This window comes from Marmota monax, unplaced genomic scaffold (assembly GCF_021218885.2).
Source record: "Marmota monax isolate L192 unplaced genomic scaffold, Marmota_monax_Labrador192_F-V1.1 WCK01_AAM20220418_F8-fsc00196, whole genome shotgun sequence".
In the NCBI taxonomy this organism is placed as follows: Eukaryota; Metazoa; Chordata; class Mammalia; order Rodentia; family Sciuridae; genus Marmota; species Marmota monax.
The window spans coordinates 1,842,150-1,861,062 of NW_026694390.1; the positions used below are offsets into that span (position 1 = coordinate 1,842,150).

Genomic DNA, 18,913 nt, shown 5'->3' on the forward strand with positions numbered 1-18,913 from the left:
TGTCCCCAGTCCCTGAGTAAGAGGTTTCGGTCTGGTCCTGGGGTCCTCACTGATGCCTCTGAAGTGACTCCCGCTGTATAATCTCCCAAGCACCTGGCTTTCCTAGTTCTCCCCAGGCTCCAGTAGGCAAGCTTCTTCTTGTCCCATCATGACCCCCCAGAATCCAAAGTGCTTGATCTCCTCCCATCCGGAAGGAGTTTTTCCTTTGCTCAGGGTTGGCTTTGGATTCAGGCCTACTCAAGTACAAATCCCAGCCCACCTGCTGCTCACTAGGCCACCTGCAGCCAGGTCCTTTATCTCCCTCCCTATAGCAAGGCTGCTTGGAGAGTGAGGGATTGTGTGTACCTTATGTGTGTACCAAGGCCACATGGGGCCCAGTACTGAGAAGGCAGTGACAGAATCATCAGTTCTGGTGAAACAGGCCCTTGCCCTCCACCGCCTCTCCCTACTGACTCCAAATGAGCTCAAGTCTCTGGGAGCTGGAAAAACCCTTCCCTTGCCTGCTGCCTCTCCGGTTGCCCACTCAGCCCCCTGCCACGGGCTCTGTCGCCTTGGTTGGGGACACTGCACTACCCAAGGGTGCTAATAGCCCCTCTGCCTGGCACAATGACATTTATTTCCCAGTCCCTGAGGCCTCCGCCCGCACAGCCTTGCAGCCCTGCCTTGGAGCATTGTGATCCTTGCAGCCCTGTGGTGATGGGGAGATGGGGACTGTGGGGCAGGAGAGTACAGGAAGGCCTGAGAGGATTAAGTGGCATGCAGGGATTGCTTTGTTCCCCAGCATACAGTGAGGTGGCCGTTCAGAGGAGGTGCCTGTTTTCACTTCCATCTAGCTCCTCGCTCCCAGATTGATTCCACGCCTCTTTGTTCTTCATCTTACTCTCTCTTACGCCCTCCCTTCCACTAACTCCCCTCTTCAACTACCATCCTTTGGCAGAAGTCTCCCAGCTGCCTCCCTCCACCCAGATACTGATGGCTGAGCTGACAATGTCCTCCTCAGGCCCACCACCGCCAACAGCCAAGCCTCTTAAAAGAGCTGTCTGCACTCTCCTTCCACATCCTCACCTCTCCCCCTCCTTGTTTCTCTTTAACCCTGGCAGGCGCCCCAGCTCTCAGCTAAACTGATCTGGCAAATGTCACCTTGTTGCAACACACCAAGGGGACTCCTAGGCCTTATCTGCCTGGTTGACATTGTTGGCAACTTCTGGAAACACTCTTGCCCAGCCCTGGCTTCCCTGCTCCAGAGCTCTCTGGAGGCTGTCATCCTTCCTCTCTGGCGACTCCATCTGCTTTCCTTGCCCAGTGCTGTGATGCTGGTGTTCCAGGTTTCGTCAGTTCTCTAAGCTGAGGCCCTAGCCATCTTCACACTGGATTTGGCCCAGACTTATTATTTTTTAAATAGGATTAAAAAAAAAAAAACATAGTTGCCAATATTCAAAATCTAGCTCTCACATAAAATCTGAACCTCTAGATACTGTCGATAAACACGGCAGCCCTTGGTTCAGGCCGAGGGGTGGCTACCCCCAGACGGCTCCCATCAGCAATTGCCATCCGCCACTGTACTCTTGCTCGCTTGTATCCATGGAAACTGAGGATGGACTGAAAGGGCTTCATGGTTCAAAAGAAGTGGGAGAGAGTACATTTCCTTGTGAAGTGAGAGGTACTCAGTGTTAAAATGCCAGAGATATCTAGGCTGAAAGAAAGCCACATCCCACTTGCTTTACTCCTGATACTACCTGCCCAGGCCTTGCTTCCATGCTCTGTCTAGACATCAATTATCAGCATTAACGTTGAGTGCCCCAAACCTGTCCTAAATTCATTCCTGAATTGAATCCGAGGTGAATCTAGACTTGAATCTTCAGGTGCTTGTAGATTTGTCTCTTAAATGTCCCACAGGTAACTTATTCAGTCACTCAACAAACATTTATTGGGCATCCACTATATACCAAGCATTGTTCTAGCCTCTGGCAGAACATCATGAAAATAAAACACAGAGCCCTGCTTTCATTCTCCAAGGGTCCCATACAGAACACAACAGAGACCCTTTTCTTAAAGAGGACCGTCCCAAGGATTTTTGGGTGTGTGGTGCTGGAAATCAAACCCAGGGTCTTGTGCATGATAAGGAAGTGCTCTACCATATCCAGAGCCCAAGGACATGTTGAAGGGGCCAACAGATATGCTGAAGTCCTCATGCCAGAAAGCCCCAAAGAACCAGTGACTACGAGCACAGTGAGTTGTCACAGTCTCCTAGTATTAGTCTTCTCTTCATTCAGTCCCTCTCCAGTCCATGCTTGGGACAGGAAAGATGAAGGCATCAATGGGAAGCAAGAAGCCCCAGGGAATGATGGGCCACCAACAAAACCTCCAGTCCTTGAGATACCAGACTGGGACCAAGTGGCAGCTGGTTTCGGGCCTGGCTTCTAGTCTGGCTTGTGACTAGAGGTTATGTGACCTTTGCCAGGTCTCCTAACCTTTCTAACCTCATCTGGAAAAGGAGTAAGTAACTGCAGGTACCTCCCAGGGTTGGTGGGGAGATTGTGGGGACGATGTAAGCAACATACGGTATATACTGGATGCCTATACTAGCTTTGGTCCTCTTCTTCCTGCCCCTTGTTCCCTGGGCCCTCACTTTGGACTCCCTGGGTCCGGTCACTGGGTTCCATCTCTGCCACTCTCTTCCCCTGGCCTTTGCCCTCTGATCATTGTCCCAACCTTCCTCCAGTTTCCTTCCTCCTTCTCACTAACATCAGGGCCTCTTTCAAGAACACAAATCCAAACTGGTTCCTTCACTATCTCAAACTCTTTGTGCCTGCCTTTCCCTTTTCTAAAGAGAGCTCCAGCACCTGAGCCTGGCACTTATGGCCTCCCAGGACCTGGGGATGTGGTTCTCAGCCCCACTTTCTGTTTCAGTTCTTAGGCATATAGACGGTGGGTGGCACCTGTGGGACTCATTCTGGCTGTCAGTGCCTTTCACGCCCCATCTCTGCAGATCTGCCCCTATTTCCTCTACTCTCACCTCCATGCCAGGCCAGACCAGTGGCTCCCCTCACATTTAGAGGCAGTAACCGTATGCCTTCCGTATCCCCAACTCCAAGAAAACCATCTTAACCGGTGCCCTGCTAAATGCCTCAAGTCCCACCGTTACTGAAGCACAGGAAAAGGCACAGAGCACACAGCTAGATACAGGTTTATTGTGGCACTGGAGGTGAACAGGGGCCGGTGTGGCCAGCACCGGTAATGTGATGGTGGTGGAGGAAGTGTGTATGGGGTAAGTGAAGAGGTTGGGACAGGGTCCAGGGAACCCCAGGCTCTGGCCAGGAGTTGGGGTTGGGGCAACCATTGCCAGCCCTACCCAGAAATGTTGGGGGCAATGACTCCAGACCTCTCACTCTTTAGGCTGAGCGAGTCCTGGGCTTACACATGGGAGAAGGCATGACTCTTGCAAAGGGGCTTGTCCTTCTTAGAGTAGAAGGTCTTTCCTTCCAGGTTGATCTGACATATCTGGGGACAGAAAAGGTCTAGTTACATGGGGTCACAGGTAGCTGGAAAGGCCCTTTGCCAATCTCTCATGCATCCCACAGGTAGGATATAGGAATGGGGCTAGAGAAGAACAGAGGGTGGCAGGGGTGGGGGCTCTCACCGCACAAACGAAGCATGTGTCATGCCAGCTGAAGCCCAGAGCCTCTAGGAAGCGGTCCCCAGCATCAATCTTGAAGTCACATCCACGGCATTTGGTGCCAAACATCTTCTCGTAGTCTAGGGATGGAGGCAGAGAAGAAAGGGGCCTGGATTCCTGTCTGCCCCACGCTTTGCCCCCCCTTGCCTTCCACGGGCAATCCCATACCTCGCTCGCAGTAGGGTGCCCCTTCCTCCATGTAGAAGGCCCTGTTGCGGATAGGCGTCTTGCAGGCAGCACAGGTGAAGCAATGCACGTGCCAGGTCATCTTCAGGGCATGCATGATCTCCTGAGAGGGGGCCACAGTCATTTCATCAGGCTCAGCCCTTTCCAGAACACAGGATGCAGGAAGGCTGGACTTGGGCTAGAGTCTTTCTCCTGCTAAGTTTTACATCCACTCACCCAGGACCCTCATTACTCCATCACCCACCCCACGTCTCCACATGCATGTCCCCTAGGCCCTCAGATTCACCATGTGCAAAACTCAGCACCCAACTCTGCACCACAAACCTGCTCCTCCCACAATTTTTAGTAATTCCACTCTTCTATCTGCTCTAGCCAAATTCCTTCCCTTGTCCTCTCACACTGACCCCAATACATTGGACTCTTGCCTGCCACTAACATGACATGCCAGGCACACCACTGTCTTGGGTTATACACTGGCTGTCCCCTTTGCCTGGATTACTCCATCCCAGATATCTCAAGATCCCCCAGCTCCTCACCTCCTTTGTTTCTACATAAACGTCACCTGCTCCATGTGGTCCACGCTAGTCACTCCAACCCCCTTCTCTATGTCATGCTTCTGGTACCTTTTACTTTCCCCTTTCCTTTTTTCTGTATCTAACAGATAACATTTTTACTGTCTATTACTGTTTTTCTCTCCCCCATTCTCCTGGCTAAATCGTGGGCCAGGAGGACATGAAGCATTAACTGCTCTATTAACTAATCTATCCCAACAGGGCCTGGCCTGTAGTGGGTCCTCACCAATCAGGGTGAGTCGAGTTAACTAGGCTCTACTGGAGGTGGGAAGAAGCAGGCTCACAGTACAGGCTCTCCCTCAGGCTAAGCCGTTTTCCCCAGAACCCTCAAGCCAACCAGGGACAGTGGCACTCAGATCTGGAGTAGGCAGAGGGCAGCGTGGCCAATACCTTTACCTTCTCTGGAGATGCAGTTGTTTCCCTCATGAATTGGGAACCTAACCCTAGACTTGTAGGGCTGGTGTGAAAATGACGCCACACTTGAAGCAAGGGGTCCAGATTGAATCCCTCAAGGGCCGGGCGGGGGACTGTGTTATGGGGGACTACCTGCTCTGCTTCTGGGGGCAGTGTGGATGGGTTCACTCAGGAATGCCCCGATGGCTCAGGTTGAAACCTAAGTGTGAAAGTGAAATCTCCTTTTTCATTTTTGTCCTGCAGTGCTGGGGATGGAACCCAGAATCTCACTCACGCTAGGCAAGTGAGCTACATCCCCTGCCTTTAAAAATTTTATTTTAAAATAGGGTCTCACTAAATTGTCCAGGCTGGCTTGGAACTAGTGGTCCTCCTGTCTCAGCCTCCCAAGTAACTGGGATAAAAGGAATGTGCCACCAAGTCCAGTTTCAGCTTGATTTTTAAATGATAACCATTGACTTAGAAATGAAAGGGTGGCCAAGGAAGAAATAATTATGGGTGACACCTAGCTCTTGATGGCTCATTTGAACCCTTTACAACACCTGTATCATATTTTGTGTTAATTTTTCTTTTTTCTTTTTTTTTTTTTTTTTGGCATTGAAGATTTAACCCAGGGGCACTCAAACACTGAGCTACATCCCCAGGCTTTTTAATTTTCTGAGATAGCAATTTTTTATATAATGATTTTTTCCTTTTCCTTGTTTTAATTCTTTTTCTCTCAAACTTGTGATTCTCCTGCTTCAGCCTCCCCAGTTGCTGGGATTACAGGCATGCGCCATTGTACTCAGTTTCATGTAAATCTTGAAACCATACTGGTCAGGAGTTACTGCCACCCCTTTAGTGAGGCTCAGAGAAAGAAACTGGCTCCTGTTCACATGGCCAATAGAGGGCAGAAATGGGTTTTATGCCCATGTTTGGCTGGCTCCAAAACTGGCCTTTCCCACAGCTGCCCCTTCTAAGTTAACAAACAGGCCAAAGTGAAGGAACTTACACCTCCAGCTAGTGGAGGGGGGCACCCACAGGGGCTGACTGCAAGGGCTAGTGCCCAGAGCTGGGAGAGGGGTTTCTGCCCGTATACAGAGCCATCTGTGGGCCAGTTCTCAACTTGTGTGTCTCCCCCTTAGGGCATGCTACATCTGTCTCCCTAGTGTCTGGCATTCCTATTGTCTTGGTCTAGACCCCAGCAGCACCCACTTCCCTGGCTTTAGCTCAACCTCCAACCCTGCCCCAGAAGACGCTTTTGAGGCACATCTGACCTCATCAGCCCCAGCTCCATATCCTAACCCAACCCCACCTACCTCTTCTGCCTATCTCACGCCCTTCTCAGGTGTGGCCTTGTGACATAGCTGTTCCCTCTGCTTGTATATTTTCTCAAATGAATTCCTACTCATGGTCAAGTTCCACTTAGAGGCCACTTCTTTCTTGTTCAAGTGTTTACTGACAACCTCCTATATACAGTGCACAGGGCTTGACGTAAACATTCCTGTTCTCAGACAGTGGAGTTCACACCCAGGGAAATAAGAGGAGACAAAATGACTGGAGTATAGTGAGCAAACTGGGGAGCCTGACCTGAGGGGAGGGTAGGTGTCAGGAAAGATGTTCCCGAGGGAAAGTGATTGTTGAGTTCTAAATGAAGGAAGGAGAGAGGTAAAAAAGGGCTATAAGAGTGTACAAAGGCCCTGTGGTGGAAGGAACAGAATTCACTGTCAAAATGAAGAGGTTAGAGTGGCTAAAGCATGAATAAGGGATTGGTGGGAGTGGCACAGGGGTCTTCAGAGTATACCTAGAATGGCCAGGTCTCTGTTATCTCCCCTTAATCCCCAGAGCTTCTGGCCAATTCTGTGGCACAAAGTAAGTGGGAAGGAGAATTTTCAAGGAACTACTGAGCAGTAAGAACATCTATTAGAATACCTGCCAGGTTGGTGAGGTCAGACTCCTGCCCTGGGGAGAGTGAGGCAAGAGTCCTCATGGCCTTGGTACCTGAATTTAGTGGGGCTTGAAGTTAAGGCCTTGAGCTATCCAATACATTTCTTTTCTCTTTTTTATTTGCTTACGCCTTTTGGGGGGGCTTGGCAGGGATGCTGGGGATTGAACTCAGAGGCACTTGACTACTGAGCCACATCCCCAGCCCTAATTTGTATTTTATTTAGAAACAGTCTCAACTGAGTTGCTTAGCACCTCACTTTTGCTGAGGCTGGCTTTGAAATCATGATCCTCCTGCCTCAGCCTACCAAGCTGCTGGGATTACAGGCATGAGCCACTGCTCCCGGCTGCCTAAGCCTTTTTGAACAGAATTATGATCTTTGGTTTTGAAGATCCTGGATGATATAAAGTGAGGCCAATAGAGCAACCCATTTATTAGGCTGGTTTTTGTTGTTGTTGTTTGTTTGTTTGTTTTTTGCCTGTTTTGTTTTCTGTGGTGCTGGAGATTGAACCCTGGGCCTTACATGGTAGGCAAGTGCTGTACCATTGAGCTACACCTCTACCCCTACTAGGCTGTTTAAGATCCAAAGGGCTCATGCAGAGAGAGCTACAGGGTAGGCAGTGCTCAGTACTCCTCAATGCTGACATGTTCAGGATTTGCCTTCCCACCTGCCATCCCTCTGCCAGCCTCACTCACGCCTGTGATCTTCTTCTTGCACTTGGCACAGCTGGGGGCGTAGCGCACATCATAGCAGGGAGGGCAAAAGATAGCCCCCTTCTCCTCAAAGAAGCCGCCTTCCTCCAGGACCTTCCCACACTGGCTGCACACAAACTCCTCAGGGTGATAAGCGTGGCCCAGTGCCACCAGGTAGCGGCCCCTATAGGGAGGTAGGGCAGTGAAAGGGAATAAGTTGGGAGCTCCAAGTGGGTTTATTTAGCACCTAATAGGAAATTTTAGATGGGGAAGTTCATTCTAGTTTTTTTTCCCCCAAATAAAGCAGAATATAAGGGCTGGATTGTGGCTCAGTGGTAGAGTGCTTGCCTGGCATGTGTGAGTGTGAGGCACAGGGTTCTCAACACTGCACGTAAATAAAGATCCATCAAATGAATAACAACAACAACAAAAAGCAGAGTACAGATTTAGGAAGTGACTAGTCCAAGGTCACACACTGAAAGTGATGAAGATTGAAGAGAGATAGCTTTGTCATGTTGCATAGAATTGATGACACAAGAGTCAGTTTGAAGCTAGGAGAATGGTGGGAGCTGATGACTTGAGTTTAATGAGACACACCTGAGGGACTAGTGCCCTAGCGGACAGGAAGCCCTGCATGCTGATGAACACTTGAGAAGACCCCACAGCCTGCCCTGTCCTGCTTGCCTGTTCCAACTTGGGGAAGGGCATGCAGGTCTTAGATAAATAGGGGTCTAAGAAAGAGGAGGATCCCTAGAGGTGGTGATGCACACCTGTAATCCCAGTGGCTCTAGAGGCTAAGACAGGCGAATCACGAGTTCAAAGCAACTGCGAGGCACTAAGCAACTCAGTGAGACCCTGTCTCTAAATAAAATATAAAATATGGCTGGGAATGTGGCTCAGTGGATGAGTGCCCCTGAGTTCAATCTCCGGTACCAAAAAAAAAAAAAAAAAAAAAAAAAAGGAAGGAGCAGGGTACTTTGCAAATCTGCCTAAGAGCTGATGGGAGGCAAAGCAGGGCAGGGCTGGAGATGAGAACTAGGAAGGTTCTGGAGTCTGGCACACTGACTCTGAGGGGATATGTTACTCTGCTGGACCCCAGGGAGCAGTGCAAAGAGGGAGGGGCCTCTGATCTGTCCACTCTGAGAGCAGAGGCTTAACAGAAAGACTGAGCAGAAAGAGAGAGAGAGAGATGCAGATGGGCTGGGAGAGGACAGCCCCTTCTTTGCCCGGAGTACAGCTTCAAGGTGTCACTTGACTTTCTTCATTTCAACAGGGCAAATATGCTAGAAATTGGCATGAGTTGGGTGGTGGAGTGGAGTAGGTGGTATAGGATTCAGAATCTGAGGACCTGGGCCAGGTCCCTACCCCAGCTTCCACTGGGAACTGAATCCTTATTCTCCCTCAGTAGCAGCCTAGAAGTAGGTGAATAGACAGACCAAGTCTAGGCTAGGGTAGGAAGGAAATAGGGTCACCCACCGGATGACCTTGTGGCACTGGTGGCACACAGGAGTCTTGCCGTTGTTGCTGCCCCCTCCTGGGCCTCCTCCAGCAGCAGCCTGCACAATGGAGGTGCGGTTCTGCAGAGGGGTGGGTGTGGCTGGCTGGCTGTGCCGGGTCAGCACGGTGCTTGTTTTGTCCGGGGCATAGCGCTCGGCAAATGCAGGGTCCACAGCCCAGGGTGGGCGGCTGCTGGGGCTGGGGGTGGTAGGGCCTGCGAAGGCCAAGGAAAATGGCTCCAGAGGGGTGCCCAGGGATCCCAAAGAATAGAGGGTGGAGCCTGGGGCAGCTCAGAGGAGGCTACCATCACCACATCCCTGGAGGCTTCCCACCCTTCCCGAGGCCCAAGCCCGTTCTCTCACCAGGCCAGGGTTCCTGGGCTGTAGTTGAGGCTGGGACTGGGGCTTCTGTCCTGGACACCTGGCTGCAAGATCTGCCATTCAAGGCACTGAATGGCTGAGGCATCTGGCATGTCCCACCCCCCAGTTTAGTCCTGCTGGCCCCTGGGAGATGCCCTGGGTACATGAGAGCTGCTGAGCTGGACTCCAGGTCCCTCTGGAGTAGGGATGGGGAGCTTCTTTAGCTAGGTCCCAGCTATCTGGTCTGTCATGTAGAGCTGGGAGGTGAAGCAGAGCTCCTGCTCCTTAGGGTAACTCCTGGGCTCCCCTTACCCCAGAGAGCCTACTTTGTTGGCAGGATAAAGCCCCCTCTTTGCCAGGTACCCCCTTCCCACTAAGGCAGAGTGGCAGGGCCCACACTGAGCCTGAACCATCTAACACTGCCGTACCTAAAATGCAAACCAGGCCGATAAAGAGAGAAGACAGAGGCAGAGAAAGCAGGCCTGAGAATGTTTATTTCCGTGCCCAAGGCAGCGCAGACCGGCAGACAGCAGTACCACAGGGCAAAAGAGGGAAGGCAGTGTCAGATGAAGTCAGGCCCTGTGCCAGGCCAGCTTCTGGGGCCAGGCCAGCAGAAGGCTCAGGCCAGGGGCAGGAAAGGGGTGGGTAAGGTAAGCAGAAGCTGGAGGCACAAAGGGAGTGCCTTGGGCAGGAGGAACAGAGAAAGAGGCAGAGGGCAGCCGGCCGGAGAGGGTGGGCTACGACTGCACGTTGAGCACGTGGGCAGAGCGCTGGTGGTGCCAGTCCCGGAGGCGGGTGTAGCGTGGGCTCTGTAGCTCCAGGACATACTTTTCCCTGAGGGGCAAAGAAAGGAGGAAGTGAAAGGAAGGAGAGATGGAAGGGAAGCAGGGAGGGAGGATGGAAGGAAGGAAAGAAGGAAAGGAGGAGAATGGAGAGCCCGGCTGGGGAGGTCCAGGGCAGACACAGGGGTGGTGCTGGGATGGAAGAGGTGGGAAGTGGGAGACAGGCTGGTGCCTGGATTTTTACCTCGACTTCTTCAGGTGCTCCTCATCCGGGTCTTGCACTGAGAGGGCAGAGGCAGGCATTGACCGAGAGAAATGAGGGCCAACCCAGCCTTAATCCTTGGCAGAGGGTCAGGCCTGGGCTGGGGCCAGGAGAGTCTACCCTGCCCTGGGATGGCACTTACTGAACTCGGTGCCCGTGAGGTGGGCAAGGATGCGGAAGGAGCGGGACTGGCCTGTCCCTGGCCGTGGCCGCCAGTCCTCGGTGTTCTCCATCAGCCGCTGCTTGCTGGCATCGGGGACCAGCGGTCGGGGCGGCTGTCTGTGGGAAGGGTGTGGCTCAGAACCTCACAATGGGGATGGGTAGTAGGGGCAGGCCCTCCCAGAATTTGGTATAAATGGGTCACCGTGATGGGAGAAAGAGGGAGAAGGGTAAGGCTAAGGGCCCTGCTGGGTGGGTGAGTGAGAGAGGGGAGTAGGCCAGCCGGGGTGGGGAGGGACCACCGCCCAGAGTGACAAAAAGAAGGAAGAGAGGGATAGGCAGAGGGGGCTCACTGACTTGTCAGGGGTCTGCACCTGTGAAGGAAATAGATGGACAGATAAAGGGACAGACACAAAGAGAGGAAAAAAGGTGGGGAAGGGTCAGAGGAGCTGGGGGCGAGGTGCCGCTGATTGAGGCTCAGTTGGCCCAACACCACACCCCAACCCAGGCCACCAGTGGGGGACAATGACTCCGTTCAGAGTCCCCCAGAAGGGCGGTGCCTGTAGCTCCCACCCCGGCCGCCAGGGGTCGCTGCCGCACGGTTCCCGCCCGGCTGGGGCGCAGTGCACACTGAGCAGCAGCAACGACAGTGGGTGTGGGGCCAACACAGGACTGGACAGTGTGGGCGGTGGGCGGGCAGGAACTGACGTACCCATTCTGCTGCGGGGCGCTGTCAGCAGGCGGGGGGGCCCCAAAGGGCCGAGCCGTCTTGTTGAGGGACGCACTGGGTGCAAAGGTGTACCGCGGGGGTTCCGCGGCAGGGGCCAGGGCCTGGGCGGAGACAGAGCCGAGCGGAGAGGGCGAGGGTGGAAGCCTGGGTGGGAATGGGGCGATTCCCCACCAAAGGGCAGTGGCAGCTCCTGCTCCGCCCCACACATCTGGCTGAAGGCATCAGGGAGGGGGCGACTCAAATTTCAAGGGCCCCATTTGGGAGCTATAATCTCAGCCCACACGGGGCCAAGGAAGGACCAAGTGGAGGTGGGTACACAGCACAGGAGGCAGGCGGACAGACGGGCAGGCATGCGTGGTGCTGGGACCGTGCGGCAGCCCTGGATTCCACTCCCATTTCCCCAGACCTTGCTCATTCTGGCATCTGCCCCCTGCTCCCAGTAGGGATGGGGTGCCAAGGCTGTGCCAGGGAAGGCAGGTCAGCTCAGGGGTCCATGCCCCTCCTGCCCAAAGCCCGGATTTCCCCCTGCCTACCTTCTGCGGTTTGCTCTGAACTGGCTGGGCCCTGGAGAAGAAGGGAAGGAAGTGACTGTGGGCCCAGCCAGAGGGTGCCCCTACCCACCAGCAGGCCACAGCAGTACCTGCTGAGACCCAGGCTGAGGCGTTCCCCACAGGCACGGATCTTGTTCTGGGCTTCAATGTGCGTGAGGCTTCCTGTGTTCTCGCCATCAATGCTCAGCACCCAGTCTCCCACAGCCACTCCGGCCTGAGAAGCTTTGCCTCCAGGAGTGAGCTGTGGACAGAGAAAGGGTCACAAAGGCCCAGGATTTCTCTCTCTCTCTTTTTGGTACTGGGGATTGAACTCAGGGGTGCTTTACTACTGAGCTACATACCCCAGTCCTTTCTGAAACAGGTATGTTTTCCAGGCTGACCTTGAACTTGCAATCCTCCTGCCTCAACCTCAAGTTGCTGGGATTACAGACATGTGTCACTGCATCCAGTGAGGCTCAGGACTGTGCAACCCAAACTGAGGCCAACAGTTGTCAGTCCTGCCTAGCCCCACTTCCAGTACCCAGAGGCCATTATAGTCAACATTTTTCTGGGCGGCTGCTGGATCCTAAAGCAACCTTGGAGGAGGTGGTGCTCATCCACTGCACAATTTCCTCCCTCACACTGCTCATTTAAGTACCTCCAGGACCCTCCTTCACAACCTAGACACTGCTGTGATGTCAACAAACAGCCACCCTCAGGTTTTGATCAGTCTTTTGAGGCCCTTGCTGGCCTCCCTCTTAGGCTGTTCCACCTACCAGATATATCCTCTGGCTTGTGCTTGTGGCAGCTTCATCCCTGGCACCACTGAGTGTACTCACTGACCTCTTACACTATCACCCTATCCCAGGGCTTTCTGTAGGGCTATGTCTAGACTTGGAGTAGGTCTTGTCATCTCCAATTTCCCTGTGAATGGTGCCTGAATAGTGCCAAAGGAGTTTCATAGCTTTAAATTGATGTCATTTCCATGCCCCCAACCCCTTGGGCTCTGAGTCAGAAATCCCCAGTTTGTGTGGTAAATGAGGGATACAGCAGGCTGGGAGAAATGGTAGCCACCAGCATTAGCTGTTTGGAAAGCAATGATCTTGGTCGAAGGAAAATGGAATGCGTTGCTGAAGGGCTGAGAGTCTATTTATAAAGGCCTGAGAGTAGAGGGGCCACTTCCCAGGCCCCTGGCAGAGGTGACCCTGACAAACAAATTGAGTCCTTCCAGTCACAACACAGGCAGATGGCTATCTATGGGTCTGAGCCCATGGGACTACCCAGCTATTTGGCAAGGGGCATGGCACTGCATTGAGCAGGCTTAATTTACACTTCACAGATGGTGGTGGGAATTGGGGGGTACAGGCTGCCAGAGGCCTCAAGAGGCTTCTCAGGTGGGCTGGTACATGAACTGCTGAGGCAAGCAGAGGGGAAATGAGAGGTTCCAGAGAGGTGCCAGGGGCAGAGGGCCAGATGCAGAGACTGCCAGCACTGGGACAAAAGGGAGAGCTAGGTTCAATGGCTCTATTTCATGCTTGCAAAGGTTAGAAGAACATAAAGATGATGGACCCTTCTTTACCTGCTAAATAATAATACTAAGAACTTGGAGCACACATTGACAGTGAATCCTCCAATAGCCTGTGGAAGAATCCGAGAATATACCCATTTCTCACATAGACAAGGAGATTAAGCACCTTAAATCACCCAGCTATTAAGAGGCAGGGCCAGGATTTGACCCTGATTCTAAGGCTCCACCACTCCAAGCCACCTCTGCTGAGTGTGGGCACCCAACCGAGGGATCAACACACCTATAAAGGCTCCCTGATTCCCTGCCTCACCTTTAGTTCAATCCAGTCCCTTACAATGGGTATGGAGAAGTAACAACCTTCAGGGGAAGTGACTTACTTAAGGTCATGGTGAGTCAGGAGGGGAAACCTGGTTCAGTCACCCTCTAAGCACACAAGTTGGCTCCCAGGAGGCTATATAGGCTGAGTCTGAGGTGGGGGTCTTGGGGTGGACAGGAGCAGCTGGCTCCTGAAAAGGGGTGTGTGAGGAGGTAAAGGACTACTTCCTTCCCTGGAGGAAGGGAGGCGGAAGGAGGAGTAGGGGAGTGGTCAGAAAGGTGGAGAAAGAAGTAAGAGAGAGCTCTGAGGTGGCTAGAGGGGAAAGCAGAGGAACTCAGGCTAGAGCAGGAGGAGGCCTCAAGGATTTAGGAGGGGAAAAGCCAGGGGGCTGGACACTGTACCAGGGCGGGGGTGAGTCAGCCTAAGGGCTCCAACGAAAAGCCCAACCCCCCAGTCCCAGACGTTACCTCATCTCCCAGGCCTGGGCCCACAGCCAGCCCTAGCCCGTCCCTCTTCCCTCTACTCTGGGGTCAGGGGAGGGATAGGGGGCTGGCCCAGCTCAGAAAAGACCACCCCACCCGGCCACCCATCAGGGCCTAGATCCAACTTCAGAGCTGGGCTCAGCTGGTGGCCCCACCCACATGCTAAGGCTGCTGACAAGGGAGCCCAGACCCAGAGTGCCCCCAACAGGCCACATATAAAAGGTCAACATCAATGAAGAAACTGAGGCTGAGACAAGCCACATTGGCCAGCACTTTCCCCAGGGAAAGGAAGGGGAATGGAATATAGAATTAGGCTTAAAGATTGTGTAGGGGACTATGTATGTGTGGTAGGAGGACCACTGCCCTTAGATATCCTGCTGATAGGGCATTTTCCAGAACACATAGAAGGATTCCTGGAAAGAATACTGCTTGCCCAGACCACCAAGCCCAACTCCCACTGACAGACTCTTGCCTTGGGGCTCCTGTTAGGCTGGGCAGTGCCTCCACAAACCTCTGGCCCCTGCCAGGCTGGGCTTGCCCTGGGCTTCCTGCCAATAGCTGTCTGCCCACAGGGGGCTGGGTGGGCCTCTTTGGGCAGGAGGATGTGGGGGCAGGAAGTTCCCACCCCCTTCTGACCCCCAGGCCACAATCAGAGACACCAAGTCCAAAGGCTGGTCTCACTCACTCTGGGCAGGCAGTTTCTACCACAACTGGACCCCACTGCTGGCGCTGCCACCTGACGACCTGGTGAGGGGCCCACCAATGGAGTCCAGGGGTCCAGGTCTAGGCTAGCCCTTTTGGTCTCTGTAGACTCTAACCACTGTTGGCTATGCCAGCTGGGGATGCATTCTTGGGCTTATAAGGCAATCCCCCTGCCACAGGGAGGAGCCAGCCCCCAGCTCCGCCCCACCAGGGCAGACTCTAGGAATTAAGAGTCAGAACCCTAATAGCCCCCAACAGGGGCTATTAAGCCCAGTCTTACAATACCTCTGTTCAGGGTCAAGGGCCACCACAACCTGAATAGGACCACTTGATGGGGACATAGGCTGAGAAGAGTTGGAAAAGGTTGGGAAGAAACCTTTTCCTCCAAGCCACCAAGAGCGCTGGCCATCTTGCGCCTAAATTCAAAATTTGCTTTGCCATGGACTTGTGGAATGATCCCCCTATGCCTTTCCAAGTAGTCTCATTTGGAAAAACAGCATGGCAACTGTTATTTCCTGAATGAAAGCAAACTTAAAATAAGATCCTATGGTCAAAGTGCTGTGCCTGAGGCCTGACTCCATGCAATGCTCCCTCAGGTTCAGATACTCCCTGGAGACATCAGGTTCCCATCCTGCAAAGGAGGCCTCCTGTTTGCCCTCAGGTATGGCCACAGGAGCTGGGTGGAATGTCATCAAGTTAGGCCAGTGCTAGGGAAGTTTAGGAATTCCTATTCCAGGATTCACCTAGTTGGGAGCCCTTATGGCAGGTGTCCACCGTATTTCTGGACACCTCCTGGTCTTTTGAGCCCTGTTGTTCCTGTTCAGATTCCTCCCCTCCCATCACCCACTGAAGACCTAAGACCCACAGACCGCCCCCCCCCCCCCGGCCGGAGGGATCCATTCCTCAACCCAGGCTCACCCGGGAGATAGAGAGGGGCACATTGAAGTCCTTGCCCCCTTGCAGCCGGAAGCCCCAAGGTGCTGGCCCTTCTAGCACCACCTTGAAGGAATCCATGGTGCCTGTTCCTGAGAAGAGAAGATCAGTGGCTAGTATTGCAGGAAGGCCAGCCCAGTGCTGGACACTAGCCTTGGACAGTTGCCAAGCACCAGGGGAAGACACTGGGCACACACAAGGCATGGGTGAGTAGGTATCCTATCAGGTTTATCAGGTAGACCTCACTTATAAACACAGGGCAGACCCCCTCTGCCCAGGAACTGGGAGCCCTCATTTATGCTAGAGGTTCTTTCCATCCAGAGGTGAACTGTGAGACTAATTTGGCACGGCTTCTCCCCAAACCAGCCTGGAGCCTCGGATGGCGCGGTGGGGTGAGTCAGGGGCCACTCTCCTCTCCCCCGCCTCCAGGTCCCGGCAGGCAGGCCGCGGCTGAAGCCTGCTCGGACTATATAAGGCATGTAAGCTGACACTGTGCGGAGAGCCAGCGGAGGGAGTACTTGGGGGCTCGGGACGCAAGGGGGAGGGGAGGAGAAGGAAAGGAGGCGGCTGGAGCAAGTCCTAGCCATACCGGACTGGTCCGTGCTGCAGGGAGCCAGAGCGGGACCCCTGGGAGAAGAAGGAGGGGGACGGGAGTGGTGCGCTGCCGGAGATCGGCGGCGGCTGGGATCCCAAAGCGTGGTCAGGAAAGGGATCTACCCTGGAAACCAGTGGGAGTGGTGCCGCCCACGCAGCACGGCTCCCACCACGACATGACTCAGTTTCCCCTTAGTCTCCCGCCTGGGCCCCACGATTTGGCCAAGTCCCGGCCGCAGGAAGCGGCGCAGGCGCCAATCCGCCCAGCGACAGCCGGCATCGCCTCAGGAAGGCGGGGGTAAGGGCAGAGGCAGGGGCCCCAGCTCGCGGGAGAAAGTACAGCGCTGGCCAAGAGCCCCAATGCCCTCCGGGGCCCTTAGCAGGCTCCCGGGCCCTGTCTGGTCCAGCCCAAGACGCCCTGGGCGGTCACCTGTACCTGCTCTGCCCCGCCGGGGCGCTGGTAGGCGGCGGGCTCCGAACAGCAGCGATGCGATCTACCGCCGGCGCTCTGACCCCGCCTCAGCGGACGCCGTCCGCTTTGAGTCCGCGGGAGGGGGCGGAGCCCTGGGCCGTGCCTTCCTCAGAGCCACGCCCGTAGGCGTTCCCCGGCCGCTGGGACGCCCCACCCAATCACGAAGCCCCAACTTCCCGTGAGCTTGAGGGCTCTGCCCTCCCTAGTCCGCCTAAGTGGGGCGGGGCCGGAGCGGGGCCTGAGCTGCGGACGCCGAGACCCAGAGACTCTAATCCATCGTCTCCAGTGTCTCGCTCAGCCCTGTGCGCCTCCCGCTGGCGGAGTGGTGGGAAAGCGGCATTTTGAAACCAGACAGACCTGGACTTTATCTCACCTTAGTTTTCTCCTCCGAAAAACGGGACAATAAAACTCTTATTTCGGGGTGCCATGAAGGTCGGGTATGGTAGGCTCAGTATCCGTGGCCTCAGAATTTCTAAATCCGAGAGACTCGAGGAGTGGGGCAGGTCGAGGTGGGGTAAGTTGAGGGGGCAAGAGGGTTTCAAGTTAGGTTCGAAGAGGCTGAGGGTGTATAGCTCAGTGATAAAGTGCCTGGTTGGTATGTATGAGACCCTAGGTTCTTTCCCCAGTACCTAGACCAACCAAACGTAGGTTTGCAGAACATTTCTGAAGCCAGAAAAATATCGCTGGAGTGAATGATGCTAGAAAGAACCCTTGGTCCATCCTGAGCCTGACAGAGTGGTCTGGGCCCTCACGTCTATCGCTTCTGCTGGGTAGAGTCAACAGCCAGCAGCCCTGTGACCTCAGCTTAATCCCAGTACTCTGTTGGAACGGTCTATGTCCCTTTACACCTTACTCCAGAGCAGGCAGCACCTTCAGTGAGGGTGGAACGGGGCCGGAGACTCCAGTGGGGTTCTGCTCAGAGTCCCCACTTTGCCCCCAGCCTCAGCCAGGCGACTGTGGCTGGCCATGAGAAGATTGAGTACAGGTGAGTATTTGGGTGACTGAGGAGGCATCTGTCTTCCTCTTGCTGAGCGACCCTATCTCTTCATCTGGGATGTTGTCCCTGCTGTTCTTTCCTCTCTACCATTATCACATCTCCCTTTTTGCATCATTCCCCTTACTATCCAAATCTCTGTAGGCGTTGTCATCTTTGAAGACTTCCTTTATAGTTTATCTGTCTTCCTGTCTCTACTTCCTTTCCTCCTGTTCTATCTTGTCCACTTCAGTAAGCTCTTGTCCATACCAGTCCTTTAAGAGCTCTCAAGGTCTTCTGTAACTTTCATCAAATCCATGGTGGCTTTCAGATTTCATCATACCTTGCCTAGGAGCAGCACTGGTCCAGGGTGATCACTTTCTTTTCTGGAATCACCCTTTTCCCCTGGTTTCAAAGCTTCTCCTCTGCCGCTTCATTAACCTCTTATTTTCCATCTCCCTTAGCAACTCCTCATCTGTGGATCTCTACACTCATTCCTTAAGTTCCCATGCTGTCCTATGACTTTCAAGTAACACTTAAATTCCAAAGACTCCAAAGTTGCGTGGCCAACCCTGACCTCTCCCTGAGAATTGCAGACTCCAATACTTAATAGCCTGTCAAGATGACTACTGAGATATCTCAAACCATATGTCCCAATTCAAAACTGTGATTTTTCTCTAACCCCTTCCTTACCTGGCAGTGGCACCACCAATAATCCAACTAGTTCAGCAGAAACAAAATTATCCTTCCCTTCTTGTCTCTGCAAATTCTACCTTCAATATGTCTGCACATCTAATCACTGGAACCCAGTTGTAGCCACTATTGCTTCAGACACTGTCATCTTGAGTTTGGACACCTTAACAGTCTCCTAGCAAATCTCCCTTCTTTCACCCCATGATATCTTTATTTATATTTATTATGTTTTTGCAGTCCTGGGAATTGAACTCAGGGATTCATGCATGGTAGGCAAGTGCTTTACCACTGAGCTGCATCCTAGCCGCCCCCACTTTTTTTTTTATTCTGAGACAGGATTTTGCTAAGTTAGTTGCTCAGTAGCCTTAAACTTTCTATCCTCAGCCTCCTGAATAACTGGGATGACAGGAATGCACCACTACACCCAACCCAAAGTGAT

The 18,913-nt window shown here is 53.5% G+C and overlaps 1 protein-coding gene across 9 annotated transcripts; it reads right to left on the reverse strand.

The window, feature by feature from the left end:
• Positions 1 to 3,171: 3,171 nt before the first annotated feature.
• Pdlim7 (PDZ and LIM domain 7) lies at positions 3,172 to 16,903 on the reverse strand. 9 transcript variants are annotated; one of them, XM_058586634.1, is made up of 14 exons: positions 16,773 to 16,903; positions 15,728 to 15,834; positions 11,892 to 12,043; positions 11,785 to 11,815; positions 11,234 to 11,352; positions 10,875 to 10,895; positions 10,505 to 10,641; positions 10,345 to 10,381; positions 9,322 to 9,383; positions 8,939 to 9,173; positions 7,466 to 7,646; positions 3,845 to 3,965; positions 3,641 to 3,756; positions 3,172 to 3,501 (listed from the first exon to the last, which is right to left on the reverse strand). In XM_058586634.1, the coding sequence occupies exons 2-14, from the start codon at positions 15,821 to 15,823 to the stop codon at positions 3,415 to 3,417; spliced, it is 1,395 nt and encodes a 464-aa protein (XP_058442617.1). In that variant the 5' UTR covers positions 15,824 to 15,834; positions 16,773 to 16,903; the 3' UTR covers positions 3,172 to 3,414. The 9 variants fall into 9 exon arrangements, with proteins under 9 accessions (XP_058442617.1, XP_058442616.1, XP_046324011.1 ...); XM_058586633.1 differs by having other exon boundaries at positions 9,322 to 9,392; XM_046468055.2 differs by lacking the exon at positions 11,234 to 11,352 and having other exon boundaries at positions 10,879 to 10,895.
• Between the last annotated feature and the right edge of the window lie 2,010 nt (positions 16,904 to 18,913).